The following is a 16,504-nucleotide window of genomic DNA, read 5'->3' as shown; positions in this document are numbered from 1 at the left end:
TTAAATTTTATTAGTCCCATCTGGATATCATTTCTAATAAATTTGTGATCTGTGAGCAATGAAAATGTGTCTGTCTGTACCTTCCTCTTGGATTGACACAGACTGAAATGTTGCCCCCACCCCAGCCCCACCTAAGCCCCACCCCACACACACCCTCCTTGTCACATGACAGGATACAAACTTTGTCTTAACTATGAGAAAAGTGTTTATAAGTCTCACAATCTTCACTTCAAACACACATACACACCAGATTCATTTTTGCTTGGATTACACGTTAAAGGACAAACATGAAGATGTGTGGCAGTCTTCTGTTTGTGTTCCTCTGTTTCTTTGTTGCTTTACACCCCTCCAATCAAACAGGTATGTGACTGATTTGATGTGTTTTTGTTAATGGGAATGTCACATTGGCATGGATCGCTATGGACATTTAATACAACACATTGTATTACTCTATTTCTTTTGTTAGAATTGTAGAATTATACAATATATATAACAGTACTGTATATAGTCTACATCCTAATTAGTTTCGCTGTGTCCTCTTATATTAACTTAATGAGCAAGTGGATATATTCTGTAGGATTAGCTTACATTAATGGTGGCAAACTGATACTAATACGTTTAAGCTAAGCATACTAGTATGTTCTAAGTATGGTCAAATATGCATTTAATGCTTCTGTACATAGCAGATACCCAGAGGAACATTTTAAAGCTCACAGATTTCTTAAGTTCTCTGGTAAGTCTCAACTATGTTTCGGATGTTTCTCCCGACACTTACTAGGAAAAAGATGGAAACAAATGAGACAATTTTTGATACAATTAATGCTAATATCATTGCTCAGGTAATTCGGTCTTGGTCAGTATTTGAGATCATATCGAGCCTTTTGATTGCAGACTTTGTTATCCTGGCAAATCTGAGCGCAGTTTTGAGACCTTCTCTGATTGTTGAGATCTCTTCTGAATCTCTAGAGCAGAAACATCTGAGACGCAGGACACTTCTCAATCAATCTGTTCTCCATTTAATCCAATTTTTGTCTAAGAGAAACAATTGCGATATTAAAGAAATCTCATTTGTGATTTTTCAATCCTTTGGGTGTCAATGAGTTACACCGTTATAAATGTGTTGTTTAAAATGTAAACATTTTCAAATGTAAATTTCAGCACAGTTTAAAAATTAAATGAATTTCTCAAGTAACACAAGATCAGTTTTTCTTGAAGATTTTAAAGAAATATAGTACTTGCATGGCATGAAATGTGTTGTCTCTTACGGCATCTTGAATAATCTGGAAACTTTGCATTGATGTTCCCTTTGTTGAAGGTTTATAAAGGGGATTATTAATGACTAAACCATTTACAAATGTGTTATAAATCATTTATATTCGTTTAGAACATCATGCGTAAAGGTTTTCTTCCATGCGTTACTTCCATTATTTTAATTGACATGTTATAAATGCTTAATAATCAATCAACATTAGTAACCCCTCCTATTTTTGATGTATTATGCCATTAATCATGAATTATAGCATTTGTTTTTTGATTAATCATAAATAAGTGTATTTATTAAGCATTTATTACAATGCTCACTATTTGGCAAGTATATATGCATCTATGACATATTAGTAATTAATAAACGTCTTTATAGATCCTTAACAAAGGGAACATTAATTTAAAGTGTTGCCAATATTCTTCCAATCCTGCTGTATTTTTAGACACCAGCTCCTTCCTTATCTACAACGAGGACCATGACAGATGCGTGAATGTGGTTAGTGCTAATGTGGTGCAGACGGCTTTGTGTGACAAATCCTCTGAAGCTCAGCGTTTCCGATGGGTTTCCTCTTCAAGGATTGAAAGCGTCTCTCTGAAACTCTGCTTGGGTGTCCAGAGCATCAACGACTGGGTGAAAATTCTCCTGCTGCCCTGCAATGAAAACAGTCCACTACAGACCTGGGAATGTAAAAATGAGACGCTGTTTGGCTTAAAGGGGCAGCCGCTGCATCTGAATTATGGCAATCATAATGAGACAAGTATGATGTTGTTTAAAGGATCTGGTATCTGGAGCCACTGGCAGATTTATGGGACCAAAGACAATCTATGCTCTCGTGGATATGAAGGTATGAGCAAACATCCACTTATCTGATCTAACATTCATAAAGCGATTTGAAAAGCCATGGCCATATTGAATCATAGGTTTATGGTTTGCAAGGAGGGTCATATGAAAGAGACTTGCACCTCAAAGGTCCCCTCATTAATTGATGTATGTCGTTTTTGACTTACACTGACTCCTAGAGGCGTGGATGCAGCATTATATAAACACAATCATTTTCAATTACTGATGCCATTGTAGAAATTCACTATTCACAGTCAGCCATGATTCATTTCATCTATAAGTGAAAATGTCCAATAACAGGGCGGTTCAGAGATTAAAGAAGCTGTAAGTGATTTTTCTTTCAAGGAAAGTTATGTAAACAATTGTCCTACTCCCTTAAAGATATTAATAAAATAAGTGTCCTGAGATATCTCACCGTATCTCTGTGACAGAACTAGACTCTGTGACGCTTTCTGCCAGCCAATCAATGTGCGCGTTCTCATAGTATTTTAGTTGCAGCCAATTATTGAGGCTTAATGCGATTTTTATGCCATGTTGTTCATAACACTTGTCAGTTGAGGGCGCTATTTGGTGCTGTTGTTTTTGACAGCTGCTTCTGCTTGCCATTGGTGTCAATAAAGCTCATTTGGTATCATTGGAATGCAGGGAATGAAAAGAAGGGGCGTGGCTAATCCAGTGGCTCAGTTGGCGGTAAAATTGCTTACAGCCCCTTTAAGCGAGTAGAATTTGGCTGGTCATTTGATCTTAACATGGCAGCCCCCATGAGGGAACCCTCTCCAGGTAGAATAAAACAGATTTTATAAGGTAACTGATATGACTGGGGTCTTCATCTGATGTGAGTGCTCATGATTTTATACACATGTTTCAAAATTACAATTCTTTTCTTAAGGAGTACAACTTTTATAATGAGTAAAAAGATTACTGTGTGCACCTTTAAGACCTGGTTTGAAGTAGATATTCCTCATTTCATTTTTTTCTTTTGTTTTATAGAGATATTTACCATAGGTGGAAATTCGTTTGGGAGACCGTGCCAGTTCCCTTTTAAATATGCTGAAAATTGGTACACTGAGTGCATCTCGGAGGGCAGATCAGATGGCCTGCTGTGGTGCGCCACAGAGACTGACTTCAGCAAAGAGAATAAGTTTGGATTCTGTCCAACTAATTGTAAGACGACAACACGGACACATCACTGATTATTTGTCCACCACCATACGTATTGTGCTTCCATAATAAATATACATATATCCATCACCTAATTTAGCGAATCTAGAAAACAATTCCTTATAAATTTGCTTGATTTCACCAGTAGTCTGCAATGGGGGAAAAAACAAGTTGCCCTGCAAGTAAAATGAGATGGCAGAGTGATTCGAGAAAATGTATCGAAACAAAGTATTCCAGAGAGCTGTAATAAAGCTCAATTGGGTTCTGGAGGTAAAAATCCCATTCTTTATCAATAACATTTAAACCTTTAAAGACAGATCTTCCGTGAGCTCAGAGGTTGTTAAACAACTGTATATGCTTCTGTTGAAGCCATCAGTCCACATTATTTTAACATTTTCTTAAAAGTACTTTTAATAGCGGAATTGGTTGTAAATAACTACACCACGCATGATCTTCCAATCAGAAAATCGTGGCATACAAAGTGCACCAAAAGAGCTCTAGAGACCTCCCACTCCTATGATGCAGTGTGACTGGTGCAATCGAGTCAGTTTCCCAACACTCTCAAACTACTGACGTATTTATTTGGAAAGTGACGTCTTTGTTCCTAGAACATTTCCAGTTAGTTGTCAAACACAGTCAAACCTACACAGTCAAACCAAAGAGGCACTTTATGTTGACTTGTAGCGGTAATGGTAAATGGTAAATGGTCTGCACTTATATAGCCCCTTATTAACCTTAACGGTATTCAAAGCGCTTTACACTGTGACTCATTCACCCATTCACACACCAATGATGGTAGAGCTGCCATGCAAGGCACTAGCCTGCCATTGGGAGCAACTTGGGGTTCAGTGTCTTGCCCAAGGACACTTCGACATTAGTGGTGGTAACATGATTGTCATCAAATGTCAGCAACATGTTGTTCGGTGACTGGATGCTCCCTGGATTCAAAAAGTCAAAGTATAACTGGAACCATACAGTGGTTCTAAAGTCCTACATTTGTCTATTTCTCTGTCTGTGTGTATTAGCTGACTTAAACTGGGATAGGGATCCAGTAACCGGTGTGTTGTATCAGTGGAACACACAGTCAGCACTCACCTGGTATCAGGCTCGAACCAGCTGCCAGCAGCAGGATGCGGATCTTCTCAGCATCGAAGAACTGCATGAGCAGACTTACATATCAGGTTGAAACAAACACAAATACATATACATCACATAAGACTTTTCTTTCTTTCATGGATCAAAAATGGAGACGTAAGCAGTATGTTAATCTCAGTCAGCATTACTGAGACTTGACTGAAGCTGTCTTTCTGCCTAACATCTAATTCAGTTGAAGAAAGAAAGTCATATGGGTTTGTAACAAAATGAGTCAGTGAGTAAATTATGACAAAATGTAAAATTTTTGGTCAAACTTTCGCTTTAAGTGTGCAATACTTTGGGGGACACTGTAAGTCGCAAAGTAGTTTTTATTAAATTTAAGGTACCTAATTTTTAGGTGTGACAAATAGCTTGATCTCATCATTGTGGATTGGACTTAACAGTCTTGATGTTGAGAGTGGCTGGCAGTGGAGTAATGGAAACCCATTCAGATATCTCAACTGGGCTCCTGGTAAGTGTCATGTGTATATAAATGGGCACACAAGTAAACGCAGAACTTTAAACATACTCCAGTTCGAAAGCAGCTCAATGGTCCAAAATTAGTTTCAATGTGTTCTATATGATCTTTAGGTCACCCCTCAGTGGTGCCGGACCTGAACTGTGCAGTGTTAAACACTGCTAAAGCATCTAAGTGGGAGAGTATGGCCTGCAGTAAGAAACTAGGCTACATCTGTCGCAAGGGCAATTCTACATATTTAACTCCTCCAGCAGGTAGGCCACACACATACATACACACACAATACAGTGGTCTCAAAAAGTATTTAGGCATTTATTTTGTTGCATAACAAATTATCAAACCACTATTTTGCACAGCCCCCTAACCATATGTATTCAAATTTGCTTTTAGTTTAACTCTATTCCTCAGCTGTAGTGTAATAATCCGTGCAATAGGGGTATATAGACTTGTGATTGTTACCTAGCGGACACTAAAACCTAATAATAATTATTATTATTATTTAGACTTATATTGTACGAGGGTCCTGAGCCATATCTAGAGACCAGAATACAATAGAGACTTAGGATGGGCTCTTTTGAATTGGACAATTAAGCAACTCTATCAACAGCAGAGCAACATGCTAAAACATTTAGAACATCTAAGCAACTGCATAACAATTAGAAAAGAATGTAGAAATCTAGTATTGACACTTTTAAGGATCTTATCTATGCAACTGAAATTTAAAGAATCGTATTTTTGGTGCATTGAAATGTTTAGAGACATAAATACTGTATACACTAGAGGTAGACCAATATATCATTTTTAGAGATTAATCATTGCCAATATTTACTTTTTGGAACTAATGGTTATCGGCAAAAATCTATGCCCATAATTTTAAAATAAGAGTCCCTTGTGTGATCTGGGCTTGTTTATAGTTAAAGGTCCCATGTTTTACACCAAATCTATTTTCTTTTTTTGTTCTGGTTATTATTAGAATTTTGTTTATACAATAAACTGCATTTGGGATTTTATGTATTTTGGACACTGTGTCTGTGCCATCACAGTAAATTGATCTTAAAAACTATCGACCGATTAATCCACTATCGGTTGATATCTAGTATACACTAACCTTTAAAATTTTTGAAACACTACATAATTTTTGTTCTTGGAAGAAATTGATGCTACTTTTCACCTTGGATGCATTAAATGAATAAAAAAAACACAACCTTAAAGTAAGATAACTGTGCAAATTAGTATTACTGTTTTAAATAACTCTTATATTTTTACTTATTTTAAAGTCTACCGAGGAAATAATGTCACATAATCCTTAAAACTGAAGTGTGTAATTTCTGCACCAAAAACGCAACTGATCTAATTGCACCAATCATTTTTCAAAACAGCTTTCTGAATATGCCCCCCTGTCTGCTATTGGTCGAACAGACAGATAGTCCCGCCCTCAACTCATGCCATTGGTTGAGTCAAAGTTATTGTGTTCAAAACGAACAGGGGGATTTTCATAGCACCGCAGAGACAATCAAAGTGATTAATTATAATAATAAAAAAATAAAAATGAACTATGAATGGCTTACTTATAGTTGTCTCAGCATATTAAGCTGGGATAGAAGAAAGTGTGGCCATCGCATGCAGTGTTTATAGTGACCATGGCTGTCAAGCTCTCTAAAAAAGTTATCAATATAACCCATAATATATTCCAACTTAAAATTTTGTAGTTCATTGATTATTTCTCATTTGCTCTTGCACATTTAAACTATACACACTAAGTGGATGTTTTTGATATGTGTGGAAAAGAGCATCTTGAGCATTCTTCAAGTCATTTAAGTTAACTGTTTCTTTAAAAGTTAAAAAATGTTGCTCTGTCATTCTCTCTGTCTCAGGTAAGGATCAGCCGACCTTCTGTCCAGCGGCGTGGGTTCCATACGCGGGTCACTGTTATTACCTGCAGCGCACTAAGATGATGTGGAGCGCTGCGTTAGCGGCATGTCATAGAGGAGGAGGAGATCTGGTCAGCATACACAACATAGAGGAGCACAGCTTCATCATATCACAGAGCGGATACTGTACGTTTGCACAACACACACTAAAATCATGTAATGTTTTTGTCATGTGGCTATGGTTTTGAAACAGTGTATCTTTTAATGTTTATGGACTGGCCCCATTAACTTCCATTGTAAGTATCTCACAGTAAACCTGATTTGTATTTATTAATATACAAGGAAACATTTCTTTAATTGCTAAGACTAGATCCATAAAACTTTGTGTTGTGCAGTGCCTACTGATGTACTCTGGATTGGTCTGAATGATCAGAAGATTCAGAACCTGTTTGAGTGGACAGACCGATCACATGTCACCTTTACTAAGTGGATAGTTGGGGAACCATCTCACGCCACAAACCTCATGGAAGACTGTGTTCTCATTAAAGGAAAGGTGGGTTTATTCTCTAGAGTCTTCTCTTGCCAATGTTTGCTTCCCTTTTCTGTTAATTAACGCAATGAATCATGTCCCCGGATCGTAATGTGGATTATTCCTACCATCGGACCAATTAAAGCTTGAATTGCGAAATGGATCTCTGTGAACTGTAGGACAATGTTAGGCTTATGTTTAATGATACAGAAATATACAATATACCGTTTTCTAAAGCCACTTGTTGAATTGTCTTTTCAATGCATTAAGATCCTTGCCATTTTTGGGGATTTCCGCCTGGATTTGGCCTACCCAAATTAAAAAGCTTCCCATTCCCACATACTTTGGCCTAAATACACAGTTTTGGTGTCATTTTACAGGAAACCCTTTGAAGTTGCATAAAACACTGCTAAAAATATATATATATATATATGTTGTCTGAACAGTAATAACCCTCCTAAAAAAAAGAGGTGCTTTTTGATTTTTTTAATATAAATTCATTTTTGAAAGTGTATAACTCAGGCCCTGTTTGCCCTAGCAGCAAGCAGACAGTTTTGGTTTCCACTAGATGTCAGCAAATGCCTGAAAAAGGAATTTTGTCTGCATCATGTTTTATTTAATATCTATTTAAATGTATCTGAAGGGAGGAATATTACCTTTTTTTGGTGTAATTTCCGCCTACCCAAATCTAAAGTCTCCCCATACCCATATACAGTGCTATAAATGCAAAATCCCAGTGTAATTTTACAGAAAACCCTTTGTCATTACATAAAACACTGTTGAAAGTGGTAAATATTATAGTATATGTTGTCTGTGTTATAATAAACAAAAACAAAAAAGACGCTTTTTGATTTTTAGGTTATAAATTCATTTTTGCAAGTGTATATCTCAGGCCCTGTGTGCTCTAGCAACATGCAGACAGTTTTGGTTGATTCCAGCATATGTCAGCAAACACTGGAAAAAAGAATTATGTCTCTATCATATTGTAAGGAAGAGTTATTCTAAAGCACCCGAAGGGTGGTAAAATACCTTTTTTTTGTCATTCAAGTCTCCAAGTTCCCCACCTGTCAAAAGTGCAAAATCAAGACATTGCAAAGCACATTACCATCAAGGACTTGTAATCATGTTTCAGAGAAAGCAATGAGACCCATTAGTAGTTTTTACCTTTTATTTGCAAATAATCAAACATCTTTTGCATAATAATAATTTGAATAGAAAATGAGCAGAGGTATATAATGTGCAATATTCAAAAAATAGAAACTGAAAAAAAAAAAAAAAAAAATAGTTTTGAAAAATAAATCAAATGCACTTCTTGTCAATAAAATAAAAATTTCAACATAAAGTGAAGAAAGGATCCAAACTTCTGGACTACATAGATTTAGGCCTACATGCTGTGTCCCTCAGTGTGCCAGCGCTTGAAGCAATTCCTGGTTGACACCATGCACAGTGCAACATTGCACTTCAGGCAGAAGATCGGAGTCTTCATTTTCTTGTCCTCTAGTTTGCACATCACGCAGATTCTTCTCGCAGCAGTAGCATCACTTGCAAAATATTCGGGAAGACATGTTTTGGTTGATGTACTTGAGCTGGCAGCTGATGTTGTTGGCACTGTGGAATCCTTGACAAGCTCAGAAACAAGTTCTTCTCTGAACATTTTCTGGGTCAGAGGGGTCTTATTCTGAGCTTTGGACTGTTCACTGTGCAGAATAAAGCTGTTCACAACAGCAATGTCAATGAAATGGAAAAAAAGTGTTTTGTACCATTTCTTCGTTTTATGCAAAACATTGTAATATCCAATAAGTGCGTCGGAAAGATCAACACCGCCCATGTATTTATTGTACTCGAGCACTGCTTGTGGAATCGGGATGCCCTCTGTTCTCCAGACACCGTCAGCACTCTTCACACGTCGGTTTACCCTGTCATTGCTGCAAGCTTTGTGTATAGTTGAACACATTGTCACTTCTCTAGTGTCCATCCATTTCACATACAGGACCTTTCCATTTCTGAGCCAACGAATTTCTCCTCTTTTGGCCTTCCTGCTGAGGTCGTTGATTTTGGTTTTCGGAAAGCCTTTTGTATTAGTCCGTATGGTGCCACAAGCTAGAGTCTGTTTGGACAGTAAATCCAGGAATAGAGTTGGGCTAGAATAAAAATTGTCCATAAAAATGTGATAGCCCTGTCCAAGCAGACTCAAATCTAAAAGCTGAATGACCGATTCATAGCTGAGGCCTTTACCTGTGTTTTCGGATTTGCCCTCATACACAAAAAAGTTCCAGGTGTATGCAGACAATGAATCAGCAAGGACAAACAATTTGTAGCCCCATTTTGTGGGCTTGTCCTTCATATATTGTTTCAGCCCAATTCTTGCCCTTGATGCAACCATACGTTCATCCACTGCTAGTTGCCTTTGTGGTTGAAAATATGTCTTGCACGCAGAAACAATGCTGCCATAGAGGGGTTTTATTTTGAACAGTCTGTCATAGCCAGGGCTTCCCTTTTTTCTTGTGTTATCTTCATCTTCTTTTAGATCACAGAGATGAAGGTTCCAAGAAATGCTTAGAAAATGGGATCTGGACATTGCAAAACGAGGAAAGGGAAAACTATAAATGTCCTTTGTTGACCAGTAATCCACCAAAGTCTTTGCATTTATCAGTCCCATATAAATCAAAATGCCCATGTAGCACAAAAAGTCTTTCACAACAAGCGGTATCCATGTGAATTTCGTACCTGCCTCAGCCCTCTTTGCAGCATAGGCATTTGTGTTTCCTATTATTGTGTCAATAACAGATGTGGTAAAAAATAACTGGAAAAGCTCAAGTGGTGAATACATAGCATTCCTGATGAGCTGAGGTCCTGGTGGTCGCTTTGGAGCAAAATGGAACAAAACTGGGTCCTCGTCTGCGTCCGTTTCAGTGTGCCAGCTTTCTTCATTTGAAGAAGATGGCTGAGCACTCACACATTGTGAAGTCCCAGCTCTGCCTCTAGCTCTGCCTCGGCCTCTGGCTCTGGGGGTGGGGGTGGGAGTGGGGGTTGGGTGCCCAGTTGTGTTTGAGGACAAAGAAGAGTGACGTGGCCTCTCTGCGTGACTAGGAGGAATCCATTCATCATCAGATGAACTTACACTGTAACACAAAATAATAAACTTGTAAATATCTGAATACTCGCGTCCGTTTATTGTTTATTCGTTACAATAAACACGGACCACTAACACAGCCATTTGCGCATTGGAGAACGCACATTGGTATTGCACACACCACCACAATAATACATAGAATACAAATAATAACTTCACAAAACATTTTTGTAAGTCTATAAACACTATCACAGAACATTTCAGTTTGTATTTGGTAAGCTTAGAAGTATGTACTTACTTATCCACGTCAAGATCCACTCCATCGATGAAAGCTGCTTCGCGCACCGAGTCAAAGCTCGCGTCGCTTTCTGGATCTGTGTCAGTGAAACGATCGCTCTCTTCTAAAACAGCCTCCACGCCAACAAAAACCTTCTTCTGTGGCTGTTTTCCCTTTCCTGATGCCATTTCTGGAGCTAACAAATAAATCCGTGCGCTCAGGTGTCTGGTGAGACGCGTCTGTGTGTTTTGCGTGCGTCTTCTTCTTCTTTCTTTTAATGGCAGTTGGCAAACAACTTTTAAGTGTGCATTACCGCCACCTTCTGATATGGAGTGTGGATCACAATATCCTTTCCTCACTACCCTTAAAATAAATATATAAATACCTACATACATCCATAATAAAACCAATAAATAACTTCATAAATATCTAATAACATTATTAATATTCATACATTTTCATTATTAATAAATACAATTTTCTAAGGAAACTAAACTCATATCCTTCTACTAAGCCCCGTATTACTCAAAAACACAAATATCGCTCTATACCCTACATGCCCTGAATTCATTTGTAATAGTTCCTTCATTTCAAATCTAATTTTTTCTTTTCTAAACCAGTCTTTCAGCCTCATCCTTTCCTCCTTATACTTATGACAATTTTTAATTACATGTTCTACTGTTTCGTTAATATTACAGACCTCACACATCCCAGTTTCATGCTTCCCTATTAATTTAAGCGTACTATTCAATCCAGTATGCCCAAATCTCATTCTTGAAATAATGTCCTCTTCCCTTTTATTCCTACTATTTTCTCTCATACCTCCTACCCTCTTCTGGATACTGTAGTACATTCTTGCTTTTGTTTCTATATCCCACTCCACTTGCCACTTCTTTCTCATTTCTTCTTTGATTATGCTTTTAACTTCCTGCCTTACTATAACTTATTACCATATCTATCTCTGTTTTTTTGTTGCATTATTGGCATATTTGTCTGCCATTTCATTTCCTTCTACTCCTATATGGGCTGGAATCCAGATGAATTTTACTACTCCTACTCTATTAATTCTATAAACAGCTTGGGCTATTTCCAACAAAATATCCTGTCTTGCTTCTGATTTCATGTTCTTAATACTGGTTAACGCACTACTTGAATCTGACCCTATTAACACTTCCCTTGACCTACTATTTTCAACCCACTCAAGGGCTAAGAGAATGGCCAGCATTTCTCCTGTATACACTGACATTTTATCATTTACTCTCTTATTTAACATAACATTCACTTCTGGTATAATGAACGCAGCTCCTACTCTATTATCTTCTGTTTTTGATGCATCTGTATATATCTTAACAAACATAGAATACTTCTCCTCTATGTATCTACTAACCTGACTCCTATCAATACTATTCTCTTTTTTCCACTCTAAAAGGTGCAAATCTACCTCTAACTCCCCTAATATCCAAGGTGGAACATTAGATAATGGAACAGTTGGACTTACCGTCATATCTCCTATCCCTATCTCATCGACTGCATTATCCATCCAAAGCTCTTAATCTGTCGTCTTTCCCTTTCTTGACATGGTTGTAACACCTTCTGAGTCAGGTGTCTTTCCTTATGCCCTTTTAAATTTGCCCAGTACGTTAATGCTATCTGATTTCTTCTAATCTCCAATGGCATCTCATTCATTTCTACTTGTAATGCCGCTACTGGGGTTGTTTTAAAAGCACCACAACAGAGTCTCAACGCCTGACTTTGAATAACATCCAACTTTTTTAGTAAAGTTCTTGAAGCAGACTGGTAAACTGTACATCCATAATCAATAACTGCCCTAATTAATCCAATATAAACTATTTTCAATGAGGTCCTATTTGCTCCCCACTCTCTACCTCTCAAACATCTTATTACATTCAATATTCTTTTACATTTTTCAACAACTTTCTCAATATGTATTTTCCAGTTAAGTTTTTTGTCAAACCATATCCCGAGATATTTAAAACATTCCACTCTCTCTAGATTTTTGTTATAAAGTTTAAGTTGAATCTGTTCTTGATTTTTCCTTTGAGAAAAACAGATTACTTTGGTCTTTGCCACTGAAAACCTAAAACCCCGTTCCATTCCCCAACTCTCTACCTTCCCAATTGCCTCTTGCATCTTCCTCACTATATATTCTATATTTCTTCCCTTTTTCCACATAACACCGTCATCTGCAAATAAAGCAACACTTATAGATCTATCAACGCTACTAAACACTTCATTTATCATAATTAAAAACAAAACTGGACTAACTATACTCCATTTTCCACTAAATACTTTGTACTCAATTCTGTCCCTACTCTTATTGCGATCGACCTATCAGTTAAAACGTTTTTGATCCAACTATACATTCTCCCTCTTATTCCCAATTTATAAATCTTAATCATAAGTCCTTGTTTCCACAACATATCGTACGCCTTCTCAACATCAAAAAATACAGATAATATACTTTCTTTATTAATTTGAGCTTATCTAATTTCACTTTCTAAACATATAGCCGGATCTATTGTGCTTCATCCCTTTCTAAACCCACTCTGGTAATCCTTTATCAATTCCTTTGTCTCCAAATAATACTTTAATCTTTCATTTATCATTTTTTCCATAATTTTCCCTACATGTGACGTTAAAGCAATCGGTCTATAACTTTCTGCCAAACTCGGATCCTTACCTGGTTTACATGTAGGGACAATAATTGATTCTTTCCACTTTTTTGGCAAACATCCCACTTCCCATACCTTATTATATAACTTTAATAACATTTCTTTACTCTTATCATTGACATTTTTTTATCATAAAATAACTTATTTGATCATTCCCTGGCGTTGTTTTTCCCGATTTTCTTAAGACATTATTCAACTCACCCATTGTAAACATCACATTTATGGTACTTTCATTATCCCCACCATCCTGTATTACTTCAACACTATCTCTTATTGTTTTCTCCCTCTGCGTCTTTTCCTCATTACTCAAATTACTATTACTATGTATTTTAACAACTCTGCTTTACCTTTGCTCTCTATTATTACTTTCTCTCCTTCTCTCATTATAGGATAACCATACTCTTTTTTATTTCCTGACATTCTCTTAATCATACCCCATACTCTATCTAATGGTGTACTTCTTCCTAGAGATTCACAATACTTCCCCCAAAAGTTTTTCTTAACTCTCTTTATTGTCATCCTTACTACAGCCTGCTTCCTCTTATAATCAATTAAATTCTGGAAGTTATGTGTTCTTTTCAGGATTTTAAATGCTTTATTTCTCTCTTTAATTACCTTTGAGCTTTCTTGTGGAACGATTTTCTTTCTAATACTGCCTCCTCTTTTTGGTATCGACTCTTTTGCTGCACCTAAAATAATACTACTTATTTCTCCATTCAGATCTTCAACTCCCTGATTTATACAAACCTCCTTTCATTTTTCTTTGGACAATATTCTAAACTTGTTCCAATCTGCTTCCTCAAATTTCCACCTACTTACTCTCTCTTTCTTTTGCATTTCCCTTTCTATTCCAATTTCTGTGTATATAGGATAATGATCACTCCCTATAGTACTTTCCTTATTTACTTCCCAACTACTTATCCCTACCAAAGACTGGGACACCAATGTAAGATCTATTGCAGTCTCTATACCCTTACTTAAATTTATTCTTGTACCAGACCCATCATTTAGACATACTAATTCCTTTTCATCCATTATTTCTTCTAAAATGTCTCCATTTAAATCTTCTTTTTCACCCCACATTTTTCCTCTCCACTCCTCCAGTATTGATTCTAGTTGTACTCTCTCTAGTTTTTTACATGGGTTGTAGAAGTTAATCACTTTGATCTTTTCTTTCTTGTTCCACATTTAAACAACTATTACCTCTAATTATTGTATTGTTTTTAACCTCCTATAAACTATACCCTCTTTAATAAATATTGCACATCCCCCTCCAATTCCATTTCTTCTATCTTCACGTATGGTATTATATCCTTTAATAATGAAATCCAGATTAGTTTTGAGCCATGTTTCCTGAATGCAAATGATATCTGGTTTCTTTCCTAGTTTATCAATATATCCCTTAAACTCGTATCCATTTGCTATCAAACTTCTAGCATTCCATTGAATTACCAACATTTAGTTATGCTTTGAGAAGCTGTATCTGCGTTCCCTTCTCCATGGTTAAGATCAGCATGTATCTTTTCCCATGACAAATCTTTCATGTTTAGGAATTTAGCTGCTGCCTAAAAAGCTATGATTTTTATCTTCTCTGTTTTTGTTTTTGCTTGTTCTGAACAATTTATGACATATGCTACAAAAAGCACTATCCTATCCATTGACATTCCTGTATTTTCCTGTTTTGACCCCGTTCCTTCTTTATTCGTACCAATGTCTTCATTTTCTCTTTCATTATTATATGTTTTCACAGCCTCTGCATATGTTACTTTCTGATTTAATTTGACTTTTTGAACCTCAGCTGCCTTTTTTCGGATTTCACAGCCCCCATATGCTGCTGTGTGGTTCCCTCCACAATTACAACACTTTATTGTAACATTACTCCCACATTCTCCATATGCATGTTCTCCTCCACATCTACCACATCTCTGTTTCCCTTTACATACATTTGCAGTATGTCCATATCGCTGACATTTATAACATCTTAATGGAGGAGGTACATATTCTCTGACGTTAAAGCTCATATATCCTACCATCACTTTCATAGGAAGTACATCATCTTTAAACTGTAGCAGTACAGACTCACTATCTGTTTTTTCTCCATTTCTGAAAGCCTGCAATCGAGTGATTTCTGTGATCATTCCTCCTTTAATTACTTTCCTTAGTTCTTCCAGATTCTCTTCTACAGGAATTCCTGTTATCACTCCCTTAGTTCCTCTCTTCTCACCAATTATTTTTTTCTCCACTATTTCTTTCTTACATACTGATTGCAGTTTCATAGTTTTATTTTTCTGCTCAATATTTTTGCATTTCACCAATAGGCTCCCATCACGCAACACTTTCGCCATTTCTATTTCCCCAATCGCTTTCTTCAATCCATTTGTAAGAGTGATCGGGCTAACTGATGTAATTTCATTCCCCACTTTAAATTTAAGAATGATCTTAAACTCTTCCATCATTATCTTTTTCCTTACTTCTCGAATTTCTTCATCCTCTTCTAATGTTCTCTTCTTTGTCATCTGACTATTTCTATTTTCTTTTTTCCCTCCTCCTTTCCTACTCGTACTCTTTTCCCAGCCCATCTGCATATCTTCATCCTCTGACAATCCACTATAGTTTGCCATTCTGATCCAGTCACAAATCAGATTATGCCATGAACCCGCAAACAAAACAAACAAACAGACAAAATAAACTTAAACCAACTAAGTAAAAACAAACAAAAACATTCCTTTTCAGCAAGGTCTCTGCTCGTCCTCGCTGGCCCCTTCCTCGGCCGTGTCCGCGGCCTTTTTCGCACGTCACCTACCTAGTGATCTCTTCACAGTCAGGCTGCAATATCACAGCCCCTGATTGGCCTATTTGATCTTGAGAGACATTGCCGGAAAGCGGAGGGTCTAAGCTTTACGGCAATATATGCTTTATCCGGATCGGATGTTTACATATTTTCCTGGATTGTTGAATATCATATAACATTACTTTGTGGTGTTTCTGCACTCGCGTGACATATCGAGGGATTACTTGGGCACGCAACCACAGAAAACACTGAAAAACGGCTCATTTTGCAGAGAATAACCTAAAGTAAAGGATTATGTAGCATTTGTGGCTAACTGTGCTGTCTAGTGCGAGTAGCACGGCAAATATTCAATAATTTCACTTGTATGTTTACAAATGTTGATTGTATACTTCA

At 36.9% G+C, this 16,504-nt stretch overlaps 1 protein-coding gene across 1 annotated transcript in view; it reads left to right on the top strand.

Annotated features, from left to right (window-relative positions):
* The first annotated feature begins 206 nt into the window (after positions 1–206).
* Positions 207–16,504, top strand: part of LOC127617077 (macrophage mannose receptor 1-like) — a 39,007-nt gene continuing 22,709 nt past the window's right edge. The window contains exons 1-8 of the mRNA XM_052088961.1: positions 207–360; positions 1,707–2,108; positions 3,095–3,268; positions 4,291–4,446; positions 4,758–4,871; positions 4,991–5,131; positions 6,752–6,934; positions 7,144–7,301. Of these exons, the coding sequence (XP_051944921.1) occupies positions 288–360; positions 1,707–2,108; positions 3,095–3,268; positions 4,291–4,446; positions 4,758–4,871; positions 4,991–5,131; positions 6,752–6,934; positions 7,144–7,301 (1,401 nt within the window). The 5' untranslated portion in view covers positions 207–287. The remainder of the gene's footprint in view (positions 361–1,706; positions 2,109–3,094; positions 3,269–4,290; positions 4,447–4,757; positions 4,872–4,990; positions 5,132–6,751; positions 6,935–7,143; positions 7,302–16,504) is intronic.

This window comes from Xyrauchen texanus, chromosome 2, assembly GCF_025860055.1.
Source record: "Xyrauchen texanus isolate HMW12.3.18 chromosome 2, RBS_HiC_50CHRs, whole genome shotgun sequence".
NCBI lineage: Eukaryota > Metazoa > Chordata > Actinopteri > Cypriniformes > Catostomidae > Xyrauchen > Xyrauchen texanus.
The sequence above is the reverse complement of the archived record's forward strand: the minus strand, read 5'-3'. Positions and strand labels throughout refer to the sequence as shown.